The sequence below is a fragment of the Equus quagga genome, chromosome 7, assembly GCF_021613505.1.
Source record: "Equus quagga isolate Etosha38 chromosome 7, UCLA_HA_Equagga_1.0, whole genome shotgun sequence".
NCBI lineage: Eukaryota > Metazoa > Chordata > Mammalia > Perissodactyla > Equidae > Equus > Equus quagga.
In genome coordinates, this window is record NC_060273.1 from 73,598,634 (window position 1) to 73,613,247 (window position 14,614).

The following is a 14,614-nucleotide window of genomic DNA, read 5'->3' on the forward strand; positions in this document are numbered from 1 at the left end:
AACGGTTCGACTTATGACTTTTCAGCTTTACAACAGTAGAAAAGTGATATGCATTCAGTAAAAACTGTACTTCGAATGTTGAATTTTGATCTTTTCGCAGGCTAGCAATATGCAATACAACACTATTGTGATGCTGGGCAGCAGCGGCAAGCCGCAGTTCCCAGTCAGCCACACAATCATGAAGGTAAACAACTGATACACTTACAACCATTTTCTGTGTTTCGCTTTCAGTACAGTGTTCAACAGATTGCATGAGATATTCAACACTTTATTCTAAAACAGTCTTTGTGTTAGATGACTTTGCCCAATTATAGGCTAACGAAAGTGTTCCGAGCTCGTTTAAGGAAGGCTAGGCTAAGCTACAATGTTGAGTAGGTTAGGTGCATTAAACGCATTTTCGACTTAGGATATTGTGAACTTACAATGGGTTTACCAGTGTGTAACCCCACTGTAAGTTGAGGAAGATCTGCATACTCGTACAAATCAAAATTTCTAATATTTTTTTATGTTCCCTTCAATATGTAATGCTTTGAAAGACTTAAAGATTTTAATTGACAGTAGCTTAATATGAATAACAGTTGATATCTTGGGCTGCTTTAACTGAATAGGATCTAATGGATCACAGACGTGCTGGTATCACCCTTTCACACACCAATCAGTCAACATCTAGGCAAAGCTTTCACCTAGACATAGACAAAAGAAACGTAGGTTTAAGTGTAAATAAGCAGGATGATGAATGAAGTTAAGGCTATGTATTGTAAGGAATATATACATATATTTCTTAATGTGAATGCATTTAGTCCAACCAAGAGAACACCTTGGAGGAGATCATCATTCTCATCAGTATCTGAATGGCTCTAACACATGGTGGTTTGTTCTCTCCTTCCTTCATCTATTCATTCAAATATGTTTTCAGCAGTATATGCCAGGCCTTGTTTAGGCACTAGGGATAGAATGAACACAACAGACAAAATCCTATCCTCTTGAAGCTTCCATTTCAGTTCTAAAAGGAACAGAATTTTTCTACATGGGAAAAAGGAGGACAAAAGGATGGAGACAAGGGTGACTAATTCTAGCACAAAACAAAGTAGTTCCAGATTCAGACCTGTTGAGTGGTAGACAGTTGTTATACTTTAGTGCTGACAAGAATCACTCAGGGTATGTCTTAAACATGTAGATTTATAAGCCCTCTATACCAGACACCAACTCTGTAGGTTTGGGAAGATAGGACCCAGGAATTTGTACCCAGATAAGTGATTCTAATGTAGAACAGCGCTTCTCAAACTTGAGGGTACATAATAATCACCTGGAGAGCTTATTAAAACACAGATTCCTGGGCCCCACCCACAGCAATTCTGATTCAGTAAGTCTGGGTGAGGCCCAAGAAACTGCATGTCTAAAAAGCACCCAGGAGATCAGATCCACCGGTTTGCAGATCAAACTGAGTGGTTCTGATGTAGAAGACCTAAGGACCCAAACTGAGAAACTGATCTAGATGGAGGAACTAGAGGACCTCTAATTCCCTGTGAACCAGCAGATTACCTTCTGGATACCTCCATGTACCGTTGAAGGAGGAGACTGGGCCACCAGCACCTGCTGCTGATGAAGGTGCTGTGGCAGGTGATGGTGCTGCTGTGACAGATGACTAAGTGTTTGCTGTTGCTGCAGGATCAGCTGTGTTGGGGACTGCAGTGCTGGTTGCTCATTATTTTCCCTATGCCACAGGACTCGAATGAATCGGTTGTTTAGAACTGCTTCAGTGCTGGAAATGGCTTTCCTGGCCTCCTCATTAGTAAGATATTGGATGAGGGCAGCTTCTGGATCTCCCTTAAAAGCAACCTGTAAGAAAAAATAAACGCAACAACAAAAATAACCCACAGAAATTAACAAATAATTAAATGCAAATAAATTGATAAAGAATTCAGAAATAGAAAACAGCATGCTGAAATCCATTGTGAATCCTTTGTAAATAAAGTTCTCCATCCCCTAAAAAATGATATACATATTTCAAAATTACATACGGAAGAATTTTATATTATTTAATAAATAATCCTAGTAATGTTACCCAACCAAGGAAAAGTTATGTTATATCCCTCCCATGATGTCTCACATTCAAATAAACTCCAGACAGAAAAATATTTTACAATAACAAACAAAAAACTCCATAGAAATCCAGAAGAAAAAAGGTGAATGTCTGTATAATCTGAGGGTTTGGAAAGCCTTTTTATGTATACCTATAAAGGTAGGATCTATAAAGACAAACAGCAGTAGATGTGACCACATAAAACTTTAAAACCTGTCAGTCCAAACATACCATAAACAAAACAAATGACAAATGGAAAAAGTAATTTTAATACATATGACAAGGAAAGGCTTAGAAAGGAATTATTATAAATGTCTTCATAAAAAATGGGCAAAGACAATGGATAGGTAAATCCAAAAGAGCTGCAAATGGTCTCTATAAATTAGAGTCTACCTAGTAATTTAAAAAAAGCAAATTAAAACAAGGATAATTTTTTCAAACTTATCAAACTGGTGAAAAAAATTTTTAATGAATCTGGATTACAGTGTTGATGAGGTTTCATACACTGCATTTGGGAGTATCAACTGGCATAATCCTATTGGAAAACAATTTGGCAGTTCAAATAAAAAGTTCTGAAATTCCCTTTAATTCAGTAATGCATCATAAAAAAAAAAATGAAAGGTTTATCCACAAGGAGGCTCACCACAGCATTGTTTTTATATAAAATAACAGAAACAACATAAATTCTCCACAGCAGAGAACAGTAAACACGTGACAGTCTATTGCTATGGACTGAATTATGTCCCCCCAAATTCATATGTTGAAGCCCTAAGCCCTAATGTGACTGTATTCGGAGAGAGGGTTTTTAGGAGGTAATTAGGTTAAATGAAGTCATAAGGGTGAGACCCTGCTCAGACTGGACTGGTAGGCTTATAAGAAGTGGAAGAGATCTCGCTCTCCCTCTCCCTCTCTTTCCACCATGGGAGGAAACAGCAAGAGATGGCCGTCTGCAAGCCAGAAAGAGAGTCACCACAAGGACCAAATTGGCCAGCATCTGATCCTGGACTTCCCAAAAAATAAATTTTTGTTGTTTAATCGACCCAGTCTATGGTATTTGTTACCGCAACCTGAGCAGACTAATGTACCCAACTACATTAAGCCATCTAATTTTTCTAAATGCCATAAAGAAAAATGACCTAGGAAAAACAAGAGAAAAAAGGTAGTTAGAGATATTTAGTTAAGACCACATCTTTTGTAGTTTTTTAAGTGTGTGAAATATTTTTTTTGTTTTGAGGAAGACTAGCCCTGAGTTAACTACTGCCAATCCTCCTCTTTTTGCCGAGGAAGACAGGTCCTGAGCTAACATCCGTGCCCATCTTCCTCCACTTTATATGTGGGACGCCTACCACAGCATGGCTTTTGCCAAGCGGCGCCATGTCCGCACCCAGGATCTGAACTGGCGAGCCCCAGGCCACCGAGAAGCGGAATGTGCGAACTTAACCGCTACGCCACTGGGCCGGCCCGTGTGTGAGATATTTTTAAAAAGAGAATATGTGTTTGTATATTCTTCCACTTAAATAAATACAGTATGTCTTTTCATCAAAAGATCAATAATTATTATTGCTAAGCGGTGAGACTTGGGTAATTTGCTTTTTCACTTTTGTTTAATGTATTTCCAATTACCTGTAAAATTAAACATGTACCAATTGTACTAAACATAACTAACACATGTACTAAGGGAAAAAAATTGCTTAAAAATCTCTGAAAAAGAAAAGAATCCTTTAGGTCAAATCTTTGAAATACCAAGTCCTCCAATACTACCTTCTTAACTATGTGAATTATACTTTGGTTTGATGGCTACATTCAGTATCAGGGGTAACTGACTGAAATTCCAACTTAAACAGGTCTTCAAGTACCCTCAGTTACAGCATAACACCCAAGTACAAATTCATAAATTCAAATATCTAACAAGTAGACAGCAAGAAAGGAAAGCTACAATTTATTTGATTGTTAGCTAACATGTTACACTACCTAAAATTCTCAAGATTAGAATCATCCTTAGTCAATTACTATTTCACCACAACATAAAAGTCAGTAGACAAAGTCACAATCTTAGAAACTACCAAAAATCTCATCTACTTAGTTAGAATACTAATGCAGGTAAAAAAGTCTTGTCCAGTGACAGAGCTATGAACAAAAATACAGCAACTAGCCTAGTGTCCTTCAGAAAGAGGTTGCAGAAAAGAACCAAATGAATTCAGAAGAACAAATTCAGCCTAACAATTCCATCATGAAGTCACGTATACAGAATACAGTGGAATTTAAAACACTTAGCAGAGATGATCCGACTAATCACTGGCTTGTTTGAGCAAGGTGAGCTGATAGGAATATTTTCAAAGACGTATAAAATACATGGATTCTGTCACCAACAGAGCCACATTTACCTGGATGTTAACAATAGTTCCAAATTTGCTGAAGTGTTCATTGAGCTTGGTGATGTTGTTCAATTCCTGAGGGATTTTCTTGACTTCTAATTTGGTGTTTGTATACTGATTCTTTCTCAAGAATCCTGGCTTACTCTGATTGTTATTCCCTTGCCTGGAAGGAATATTAACAGATCTTGGTTAATTCTTACTATTCCCTTGCCTGAAAGGAATAATAACAGATCTTGGTTAATTCTTCCACCTTATGTCTAGCCAAGAGATACGTCAGCAAAGAATCTAAGTTTATATTCATTAGATTGTCTTTTGTAAGCACCTCACATTCTTGAGAAATGATTAAGTAATTTTCACATCATCCTTATTACATGGGAACAGAACAGGTAGAGAGAAAGAAAGATGACTGAACGGCAAAAGATCACAAAAAGAAGAGGCCCAAGTGAGATCAAAAATCATATGCTAGAAAGATTCATCACATAGAAAGTTAACGATGCCTCTGGAAATCCTAACTTTGAGACATATCATTTGAAATCATTGATTAATGACAACTCTTAATTTTATAAATTTACTAATGCCAACAAAAATAACAAAAACACCAGTAAGATGTTAGTAATTAGCAAATTATCTTACTTTCCCAGCCAAGGTTTCTTTGTGAGTGGCCCTTCCAAACCACTCATAGCTCTTTTTCGGCTATCTGGTTCAAGAACTACTCTGGTTATGTTGCTATTAATTGAAACAGGAACTGGTGGTTCAGTCTGGATGACAATGTTAGCAGCTGTTGGAAACAAAAATTAATGTTACTGACAATGCATTATATTTGGGGAATTTCAAATGATTAAAATATTTAGTCTAAAAGCTAAAAGAGCACTGTGAATAGCTCCCAACTACTACCATTTCCTTATCAGAAATGTCTAACAACAAGAAAAAATTAACTGCCTCCTTTTTCTCCTTTTTTTTAAACTATAATATCCAAGTTTAAAAAACTCATAAGCAGCCCCATTATAATAACTGATTCAGGCAAGGGTCATCAATGGAAGCAAAAAAAAATAAAGATAAAAAACACACTGAAAGGTTGTCAGAGAACAAGATATTTATCTGGTGCCAAAGCACAACTCCACAAATTATTTACTTTACAATGAAGAGATCTAACAATGATCCCCTTAGGCAAGCAATCAACCTTAGCAGCATAAATAGAGAAAAATTATTTGTCTCCTGACGTGATTCAACAAGAAGTTCACCTGGATAGAATGTTATGGAAGCATGATTTTACGTGTGGCAATGATATCGTGCTTATATAGCACTACATCTTATTCTTAGATGTAAAACTAAAGGATCTGAGGTGTCACTAATCTCTACAATTTACTCTCAAACGGCTCAAGAAAAACATGAGGGGAGAAGGCAGAAAGGGAGAGAAAGAAGACTGTACACACGCACAAGCAAGCATTCATGCCCAAAGGTGACAAAATGTTAATAATTGGTGAATTTAAATGAAGGTATTCAGGTGTTTACTGTACTTGTTTTGATTTTCTGTAGGTTTAAAATATTTCAAACTTAAAAGTTTGGAGGAAAATCAAAGCCAATATTATAAACTGGTACATTTCATTCACACTACTTAAAACACTATATAGTTAGAAACAGAGCTTACAAGGCGTTATCTATGGGTGGGAAGAGGTGTGCTAAACAAAAAAGCAAGCAACACAAAACTATGCCTGGTGATACTCTGAGTAGTCTCCCTAACTTTAGCAACTCCACCGAAAGTAAAATCAGTAGCAAAGAATAACATATGTAGGGATGGATGCTGGGGTAGGCATGGGGATCAAGTATGTTCCATTTCATCTGTGTGACAGGGAAATTACGATGCAGGTTCATTCGTTCAACATATATTTCTTGAGAAGCTGGTGCAGCTCAACAATTGTATTACACCTTGTGTAAAAATCAGTAAATAAAGTCAGTCCGGTAGCCCTTCCTTATCTGCAAGGGATACATTCCAAGACCCCCAGTGGATGCCGGAAACCATGGAAAGTACCAAACCCTATATATACTGTTTCTTCCTATAATACATACCTAAGATAAAGTTTAATTTATAAACTAGGCACAGTAAGAGATTAACAATAACTAATAATAAAATAGAACAATTATTATAATATACTGCAGTAAAAACTATCATAGATCTTAGCAACATCAGCATTTTTTTTTCTTGCCTTATTAAGTCGAGAACTTTTACCTTTTCACTTGAAGGAAGCATTTTAGGGCTTCTCTTTGGCATATCCAAATTGCTAGCACCACTACTCTTGCACTTTAGGGCCATTATTAAGTAAAATAAGGGTTACTTGAACATAAGCACTGCAATACCATGACAGTCCAACAGTCCATCCGATAATTGAGATGGCTACTAAGTAACTAACAGGTGAGAAGTGTATACAGCATGGATAGCTAGACAAAGGAATGATTCAAGTACTGGGCGGAATGGCATGAGACTTCATCACGCTACTCAGAACACAGTGCAATTTAAAATTTATGAATTATTTATTTCTGGAATTTCTCCATTTAATATTTTTAGTCTGCGGATGATCATGCTAACAGAAACCACAGAAAGCGAAACACAGATAAAAGGGGACTACTGTATGATCCCTGCCTTTATAGGGCTTATGTTTTCAGAAGGCTAACGGAGGAGATAGCAATTGTGACGGCATAAAGCATTCTAGAATTTGAGATGCCATTATGTATTCCCTAAAATAGCTGTTATCATTACCACTTGACATTGCCTAATGCTTTTCTTTACTGTTGAAATGTTTTATAAAAAAAGGAAAGAGATATAGCTAGAGGTCGAGTGACTTGCCCAAGATGACAAAAGCCAAGTCTGTTGTACAAAAACCACATGACTTCCACACTGAGAGATTATCTATGGATCACTGTGTACGAATGTACAGACAGACGAGGCTAGAGACAAAGGGAAAACTTGAAATTCTGAGATACGAACTTCCCACTAATTTCAGGTAACTTAGTAACAATATATGTATTACAGCATAGAAGATAAAAGCATATTCTTTGAAATTAGATAAACCTTGGTTCAAATTCCAATTCTGTCATTAATAGCTATGTGACCTTGGACAAGTTCTTTAACCTCTCTAAGCCTCAGTGTCTTTATCTACAAAAAGAGAATAAAAGCAGTATCTCTTTTAAGTAGCTGTTGGTAAGGAATATGGGAGATAATAATACATATAAAAGCATTTGGTTTAGTCTGGATACAAAACTGTTAGCCTGTGGCGGTAATAGTATTATTAACGGCAGTAAAGAAAAATTAACAAAATCAGGTTAGAAAAGAAGGTGAGAACAGGAAAATGCTCACCATATAATTAAATCAGAAAAATATTGCCAGAGTGGCCATAGCCAGTCATTCAAATTGAAATTAAATACTGAAAAATCTAACTATAATAATAAGTAACAAATCATAATCTCATCAAACTCTTTCACCAAACCTTTCTTGAGCGGAGGAGGAAAAAACCCATATTAAAGGTAAATGTTTCCATTTAATCTTTAAGGTTTGTGACTATGCTTTGTAAAGGTCCTAACAAATGGCTGTAATCATAGTATTAAAAATGGCCAAATGATAATGTTATCTCAGTGTTTTAGGTTCTCACTGTTATTAGTGTGAAGCACAGCTCTTATGACATAAAGCAGGCCCTTAAAGGATCAGTTCTTTGAGGGTAAGAGACCATATCATTTTATCTTTCTACACTTAATATCTAGCACAGTACCCAGTACATAGCTAATACACCCTAAAGTCCTTCAAAAATAGTAATTAAATAACATTAGTATTATTTATTTTAAAATAAGTATACTCTAATTACAGCTTTAAAATAAAATTTGTTGGGGGCCAGCCCCATGGCCGACTGGTTAAGTTCACGCACTCCGCTTCAGCAGCCCGGGGTTTCACTGGTTTGGATCCTGGGCGTGGACATGGCACCACTCGTCAGGCCACATTGAGGCAGCGTCTCAACTTGCCACAACTAGAAGGACCCACAACTAAAATATACAACTATGTACTGGGGGATTTGGGGACAAAAAGCAGAAAAAATAAAACAAAATAAAGTAAAATTTGAAGATAAAATTACCCAAAAACATTTGAGACGATTATATAGCACCCTTTAAAGAGAGAGTGCCTAAGTACCTTTAGAGATCTACTTAGTGACGTAAGACATGCTATACCCAAGTTCTGTATAACACTTAGCATCAGAAAAAGTTTGACGCATTCTCACCTCTTGGATTTGCATCCATATCTCCAGATGTTAGACCAATCAGGTTTGGGCGCTGTGTCTGTGTTCTTGAAAAGAACTGTCTGTACTGAGATCTACCAGAACTGGTAATACTAGGAGCTTCTGGATTATAACCATCTGGTTCATATGTATCTGAGGGAAAACAAAACAATAAAAATACATAACAAATAAGAGAGTAAACAGTTTCTCATTACTATAAAGTAAACAATTGCAAAAGTGGAATTTTCTTCAATATAATTATATCAGCCCATATATATTTCTCTTTTGAGTTACAGTATATCAATATGTCTATTGCAAGTGAAAGAAATAAAAATGCTCCTGTCACAAAACATAGATACATAAATCCACTCTTAATTACCGATATATTTCCAGATTCATTTACGTAGTCATTTTTATCCTATATATTAATCACCAATCCAAACTTCAATGCACATTTTTAAGAGAAATTTTCACATACACAAACACCATATATAAAGGACTGGTTGAGTCCCCTATGTTATCATGTCTCACCAATTTCCAGGTACTCTTTTAATTAGGAGGGAAAAGCCAATCTATTAATTTGGTTAACTGTACTTTACACTGGAGATATAAGAACTTGTTTCATACATGAAACATATTTCAAAACGTTTTATTTCAAACAGTTAAATAAGATAAATTTTATATTTATAAGGGGGCCGGCCCCGTGGCCGAGTGGTTAATTTCACGCACACTGCTGCGGCGGCCCAGGGTTTTGCCAGTTCAGATCCTGAGCGCGGATGTGGCACTGCTCGTCAGGCCATGTAGAGGCAGCGTCCCACATGCCACAACTAGAAGGACCTGCATGCAACTAAGATATACAACTATGTACCGGGGGGGATTTGGGGAGATAAAGCAGGGGGAAAAAAAAAGATTGACAACAGTTGTTAGCTGAGGTGCCAATAAAAAAAAAAAATCTCTATTTATATATGGAATCATTATCTTACTACCACTTGCCTATCAATGCCACTTTTATCACATTCCCTGTTTTCTCTACAAGTAAAAATTTAATTTTTAAAATTCTAACACTAAATAACTATTTTGCGTTAAAAAAAAACTCTGTGTTGCTCTCCACATGGTTTATGTCTTCTTCATGCTACATAAAATAAAAGAAGGATTAAGATTGAGTGAAGACACTGATTTTCCCAATTGTGATTTGATGTCCTTGTGTCTTTTTTTTTTCTTAATGGAAAAATTCCTGATGCTGTTCATATTAAGTTTCAGCTACAAGATAAGGTACATGTAGATGTTTATTATTGACCATTAAGTTCTATGATTCAGTGTAAGATAAGCACATCATGATTAAAAAGTTTTCTGTTACCACTTGGCACTCTTGACAGAAAATCTCCTACAGTTAAGGCTGCAGAAAGTTTTAAAGAAGTTACATAATCAAATAACCATGTTCTATAATTCCTGGGAATACATAGGACCCCAAGCAACTTAAAGAGTCCTTTAGCTAATTATGATGAACTGAGATCTAAAGGCACAGTGAGAAATGTTAAAAATCTCATGAGACACCCACACAGCACTCCATAGGTCTTTAAAATGTATGTCAGCAGGATGGAAGAGTTTTCAAGAAATCACAACATTCTACACAGCCACTCCATACAACAGAGAGAAAAAGACATGTTCATTCATGATCAGCAAGAAACCAGACATTTTTGTTTTGTTTTAAAGAAAAGTTAACCCAGTTTTCTTCTACGTATAACTGATTACAAAACATTCAAGTCAATATTCTCTTCCTATCTATCCAATTAGAAAGTCGTTCAAGAAATGAGCTTGAGTTTTGTTACCGAGGCACTGAAGGAAAATACAGAGGACACCAGAGATGACAGACACACAGGAGGCCTAATCATCTAGCAGCCACTAGGGACAAACCAAAGAAGCAAAGGAACAGAAAATAAAACTACCCAAGAGCTTTAATGGGAATTTGTGACAGCAGATCAGGATGCCAGGTCACGTCTTAGGCTAGCCAGCTTATGGTACAAAAAGATCAGAGACTTGGATGGCCATCTGCAGCAAAGCTTACCTGGGACCAGAGGGGTGGGGCTGGAGACTGAGGTATGGTACCCAATGGAGGATCCCATGAGGTTTCGAGGTGGCACCAAACGAGCTGCCAACAGAGGAGGCGGTGTCCCCAACTGAAGTCGCTCAGATGCAGCAGCACCATGTTCACGAGAGTACATGGGCTGTCCTATAGAGGAAAGAATAGGAGGGCAACCGGGAATGAGAGTCACAAGCTTCTCTTAGGTAATGATGTACTTCCTGAGACTTGAGCCAAGAACAGAGAAAGTACACCAGTGGGAACAGTAGTCAAGAAGGATGTTACTGAGATTCTAACTCAAGAAACAGACACGCAATTGGTTAGGATGCATGAGGTATAAAGATAGGGTAAGAATTAGGTAATATGATTGCATCATCTCCATCTTTTATCATCTTAAATGGAATAACTATGTGCTAATTTTACCCCAAACTGATCAACCATATTAAATTATTAGACAAAGGAGCCCTGAGTTATATTATTCAGGTAGAGTTTTGTATCCAATGAGACATGTAGTTATGAAGGCTGTCACATCCATTAAAAAACAAAAACACAAACACTGCTCTCCAAAATCACATAATTTCAGGTTTGCACAAAATATACTCCCATATCTCGGAGCAGAAAAAAGAATAGTAATAAAGGAACTAAAAAAACAAAAACAAAAACAAAAACAAGCATGCCCTCACAGAGAATAAGAAATGTTCAAAAGAAAAAATTAAACAAGATCGTGAAAATTTAACCCATGAGCAAGTAGATAAATATAGAGAAAGAAAAAAAGGACAAAACCCCAGATAAACAGACCAACTGTATGTATAAATTACCTCAGATATTAAGAACAATCTTTGAAAAGAAAGTACATTCAGAGTTTATACATATTGACGCAAGAATGTCAGACACAAAGAAGCCAAATTTCACACAACAGTAGAAAAAAAGAGAAGGTATCAAGGAGCAAAATCTCCCTTTGGTTGGTCATTTAATAGTATCTTTTTTCACTCACTACCCCATATGAGACCTACTTCTAAGATTTACTCAATATTTTATATCTATAGTCAGACATTCACTATGTGACACAAAACAAAGCGAATTTAGAATTTTTTTCCCACCTGATACAAGTTCCTTAAAATTCCAAAAGATTTTTAATACACTTTAATAGGAGAAGCCACAAAGCAACCACCTGATTTCATAGTAAATGTAGAAGGGAAATAGATGTGCTAAACTTTACCACCCTTCTCTTCCTATATATGGAACAAAGGAGGACGTGACAAATCACATGGTACAGCAGACCACTTAGCTGTTTGCTTAGCACTCATCCTTTCAAAACTTACATTAAAAGAGGATCAATCATTACACTGCAAAAATAACTTAACATGTCCTCTCAACGATCTGAAAATAGTTGTAAGAATGACCTACTGCAGAGAATTCCTTGCAGAATGAAGCAGTGTGCTAAAGAGAAAAATGGGAAGTATAACCTGAGCCCATATGACTAATCTGAATTTCTGATACAACACTCAATGTACCAAGTGTATTTAATTATTAACTGTCTCAAAGTAAATTGGAAACTAAAAGGCTGGTTTGCACAATGTCTTTTTAAAACGAATGACAAAGAACGTGCATCGAACACTTCAGAAAGATGGCTGTTTACTCAAATGCAGCCTGATTTTCTTCAACACCTATTGAGGTCTCTAAATACTACTTTAAAAAGAAATGGTTCCTTAGATAAAAGGCTGATTCTAGATCTGAGCAGATAATTTATAAAATGAGCCTGGTACACACTGTGGTATATCTTGTCCTTCCAGGAGCAAGACAGCGATCAAACAATAGCATGTCAAAAACAAAACAAAAAAAAAACAACCTGCCGGAGCCAACATGAAGAGGCTCCCACTGGTCAAAGATGAGATAATTCGAACATCACAAAGAGCTACAGCAGCGAGCCCAATGGCGTAGTGGTTAAGTTCACACGTTCTCCTTCAGCGACTCAGGGTTCACCAGTTCAGATCCTGGATTCGGACCTACATACTGCTCATCAAGCCATGCTGTGGCGACATCCCACATAGAAGAAATAGAAGGACTTACAACTAGGATATACAATTATATGCTAGGGCTTTGGGGAGAAAAAAGAGGAAGATTGGCAACAGATGTTAGCTCAGGGCCAATCTTCAAAAAAAAGAGGGCTATAATGGGTGCAACATATCAAACGTGTTAAAAATCCATGAGTTCATAATGATACTTTAAAAAAAAAATACAGTGGTCCCCTTTGGAAGATACTAGGAAACCAACTCATTGTTCTGAAAATTGATAAATGAAAGGAAACAGCATGTACCCTGTCTTTCCTGTAAAAATTGCATTTCAGGATCACCCAATGCTTAACACTGCCAAGTTTGACTTAGTAGAATGCCAGCCAAAAAATGTAGAAGAAATTATAGAATTAGAATATCATACTTTTGTAACACCTAATGAAACAAAAGATCTAGGCAATGATCACAAATGGCTGCTGAAACCATGAGCAACTTTTTAAATGGACAGATGAGGATGAAAACAACTGTACACACTGATCAATATTTCTTTTTTTTTTTTTTGAGGAAGATTAGCCCTGAGCTAACTGCTGCCAATCCTCCTCTTTTTGGTGAGGAAGATTGGCCCTGAGCTAACATCTGTGCCCATCTTTCTCTACTTTATATGTGGGACACCTACCACAGCATGGTGTGCCAAGGGGTGCCATATCCACATCCAGGATCTGAACCGGTGAACCCCGGGCCGCCAAGAAGCGGAACATGCGAATTTAACCGCTGCACCACCAGACCGGCCCCTGATCACTATTTCTAACACAGAAAGGAGACAGCTTGATATTATGGACATCATGATATACTGCAGGAAGTATACAACCCCATCAATAAAAAATTCATGCCAAAAAGAAAAAAGAAAAAAATGTGAATCTAATTAAGTCTCTAGATCTAACCTCCAATTTACAGGAAATAGAGGGGCTACAAGAATATGTACAACGACACCATGGGATGCAATGTGCCAAATCCAGAATGTGAAACAAATTCTTCAAGACAAGTGATCTGTTTCTTAAACAAATAGATGTCAAGGGAAAAAGAAAAAAGGTAGAGGAAGTCATTACAGATTTAAAGACTTAAGAAACCTATCGACTAAACGTAACGTGTAAGCTTGTTTGGATCCAGCTTCAAACGAACCAGCTGTAAGAGGACATCTATGATACAATTGGGAAATACGAACACCGACTGGATGTTTGACAAGAGTAAACTCTCATAAATATTTTGGGAGTGTGATAAAGTATTGTCATTGTGTATATGTGTTTAATCCTTATCTTTTAGAGGTTCATAATGAAGTTTTTACAAATGAAATGTTGTTTGGGACCTGTTCTAAAATAATCAAGTCAGGAGTGAGTTATAGATGAAGCAAGATTAACCATATACTGATAAACATTGAAGCTGGTAAATGAGTACAAGAAGATTACTACAGTCTTTGTTTTCCTTCTGTGTATACCTGAAATTTTCCATAATGAGAAGTATTTTTAAAAATCAAATAGGGGCCAGCCCGGTGGTGCAGCAGTTAAGTTTGCACGTTCCGGTTCGGTGGCCCAGGGTTCGCCAATTCAGATCCTGGATGCAGACATGGCACCGCTTGGCAAGCCATGCTGTGGTAGGCATCCCATATATAAAGTAGAGGAAAATGGGCATGGATGGTAGCTCAGGGCCAGTCTTCATCAGCAAAAAAGAGGAGGACTGGTGGCAGATGTTAGCTCAGGGCTAATCTTCCTCAAAAAAAAATCAAACAGGTTACTATAATGGTGAAGATG

General features: G+C 36.9%; 1 protein-coding gene across 4 annotated transcripts in view; it reads right to left on the reverse strand.

Moving 5' to 3' along the window:
- The window catches only part of RBM27 (RNA binding motif protein 27), a 71,203-nt gene that overhangs the window by 25,040 nt on the left and 31,549 nt on the right, over window positions 1-14,614 (reverse strand). For 2 of the 4 annotated variants that reach the window (XM_046666947.1, XM_046666946.1), the window contains exons 9-13: window positions 10,783-10,947; window positions 8,721-8,870; window positions 5,092-5,236; window positions 4,468-4,621; window positions 1,543-1,839 (exon numbers count right to left, since the gene is read on the reverse strand). In XM_046666947.1, the coding sequence (XP_046522903.1) occupies window positions 1,543-1,839; window positions 4,468-4,621; window positions 5,092-5,236; window positions 8,721-8,870; window positions 10,783-10,947 (911 nt within the window). The remainder of the gene's footprint in view (window positions 1-1,542; window positions 1,840-4,467; window positions 4,622-5,091; window positions 5,237-8,720; window positions 8,871-10,782; window positions 10,948-14,614) is intronic. The other 2 variants (XM_046666949.1, XM_046666948.1) reach the window with 1 other exon arrangement.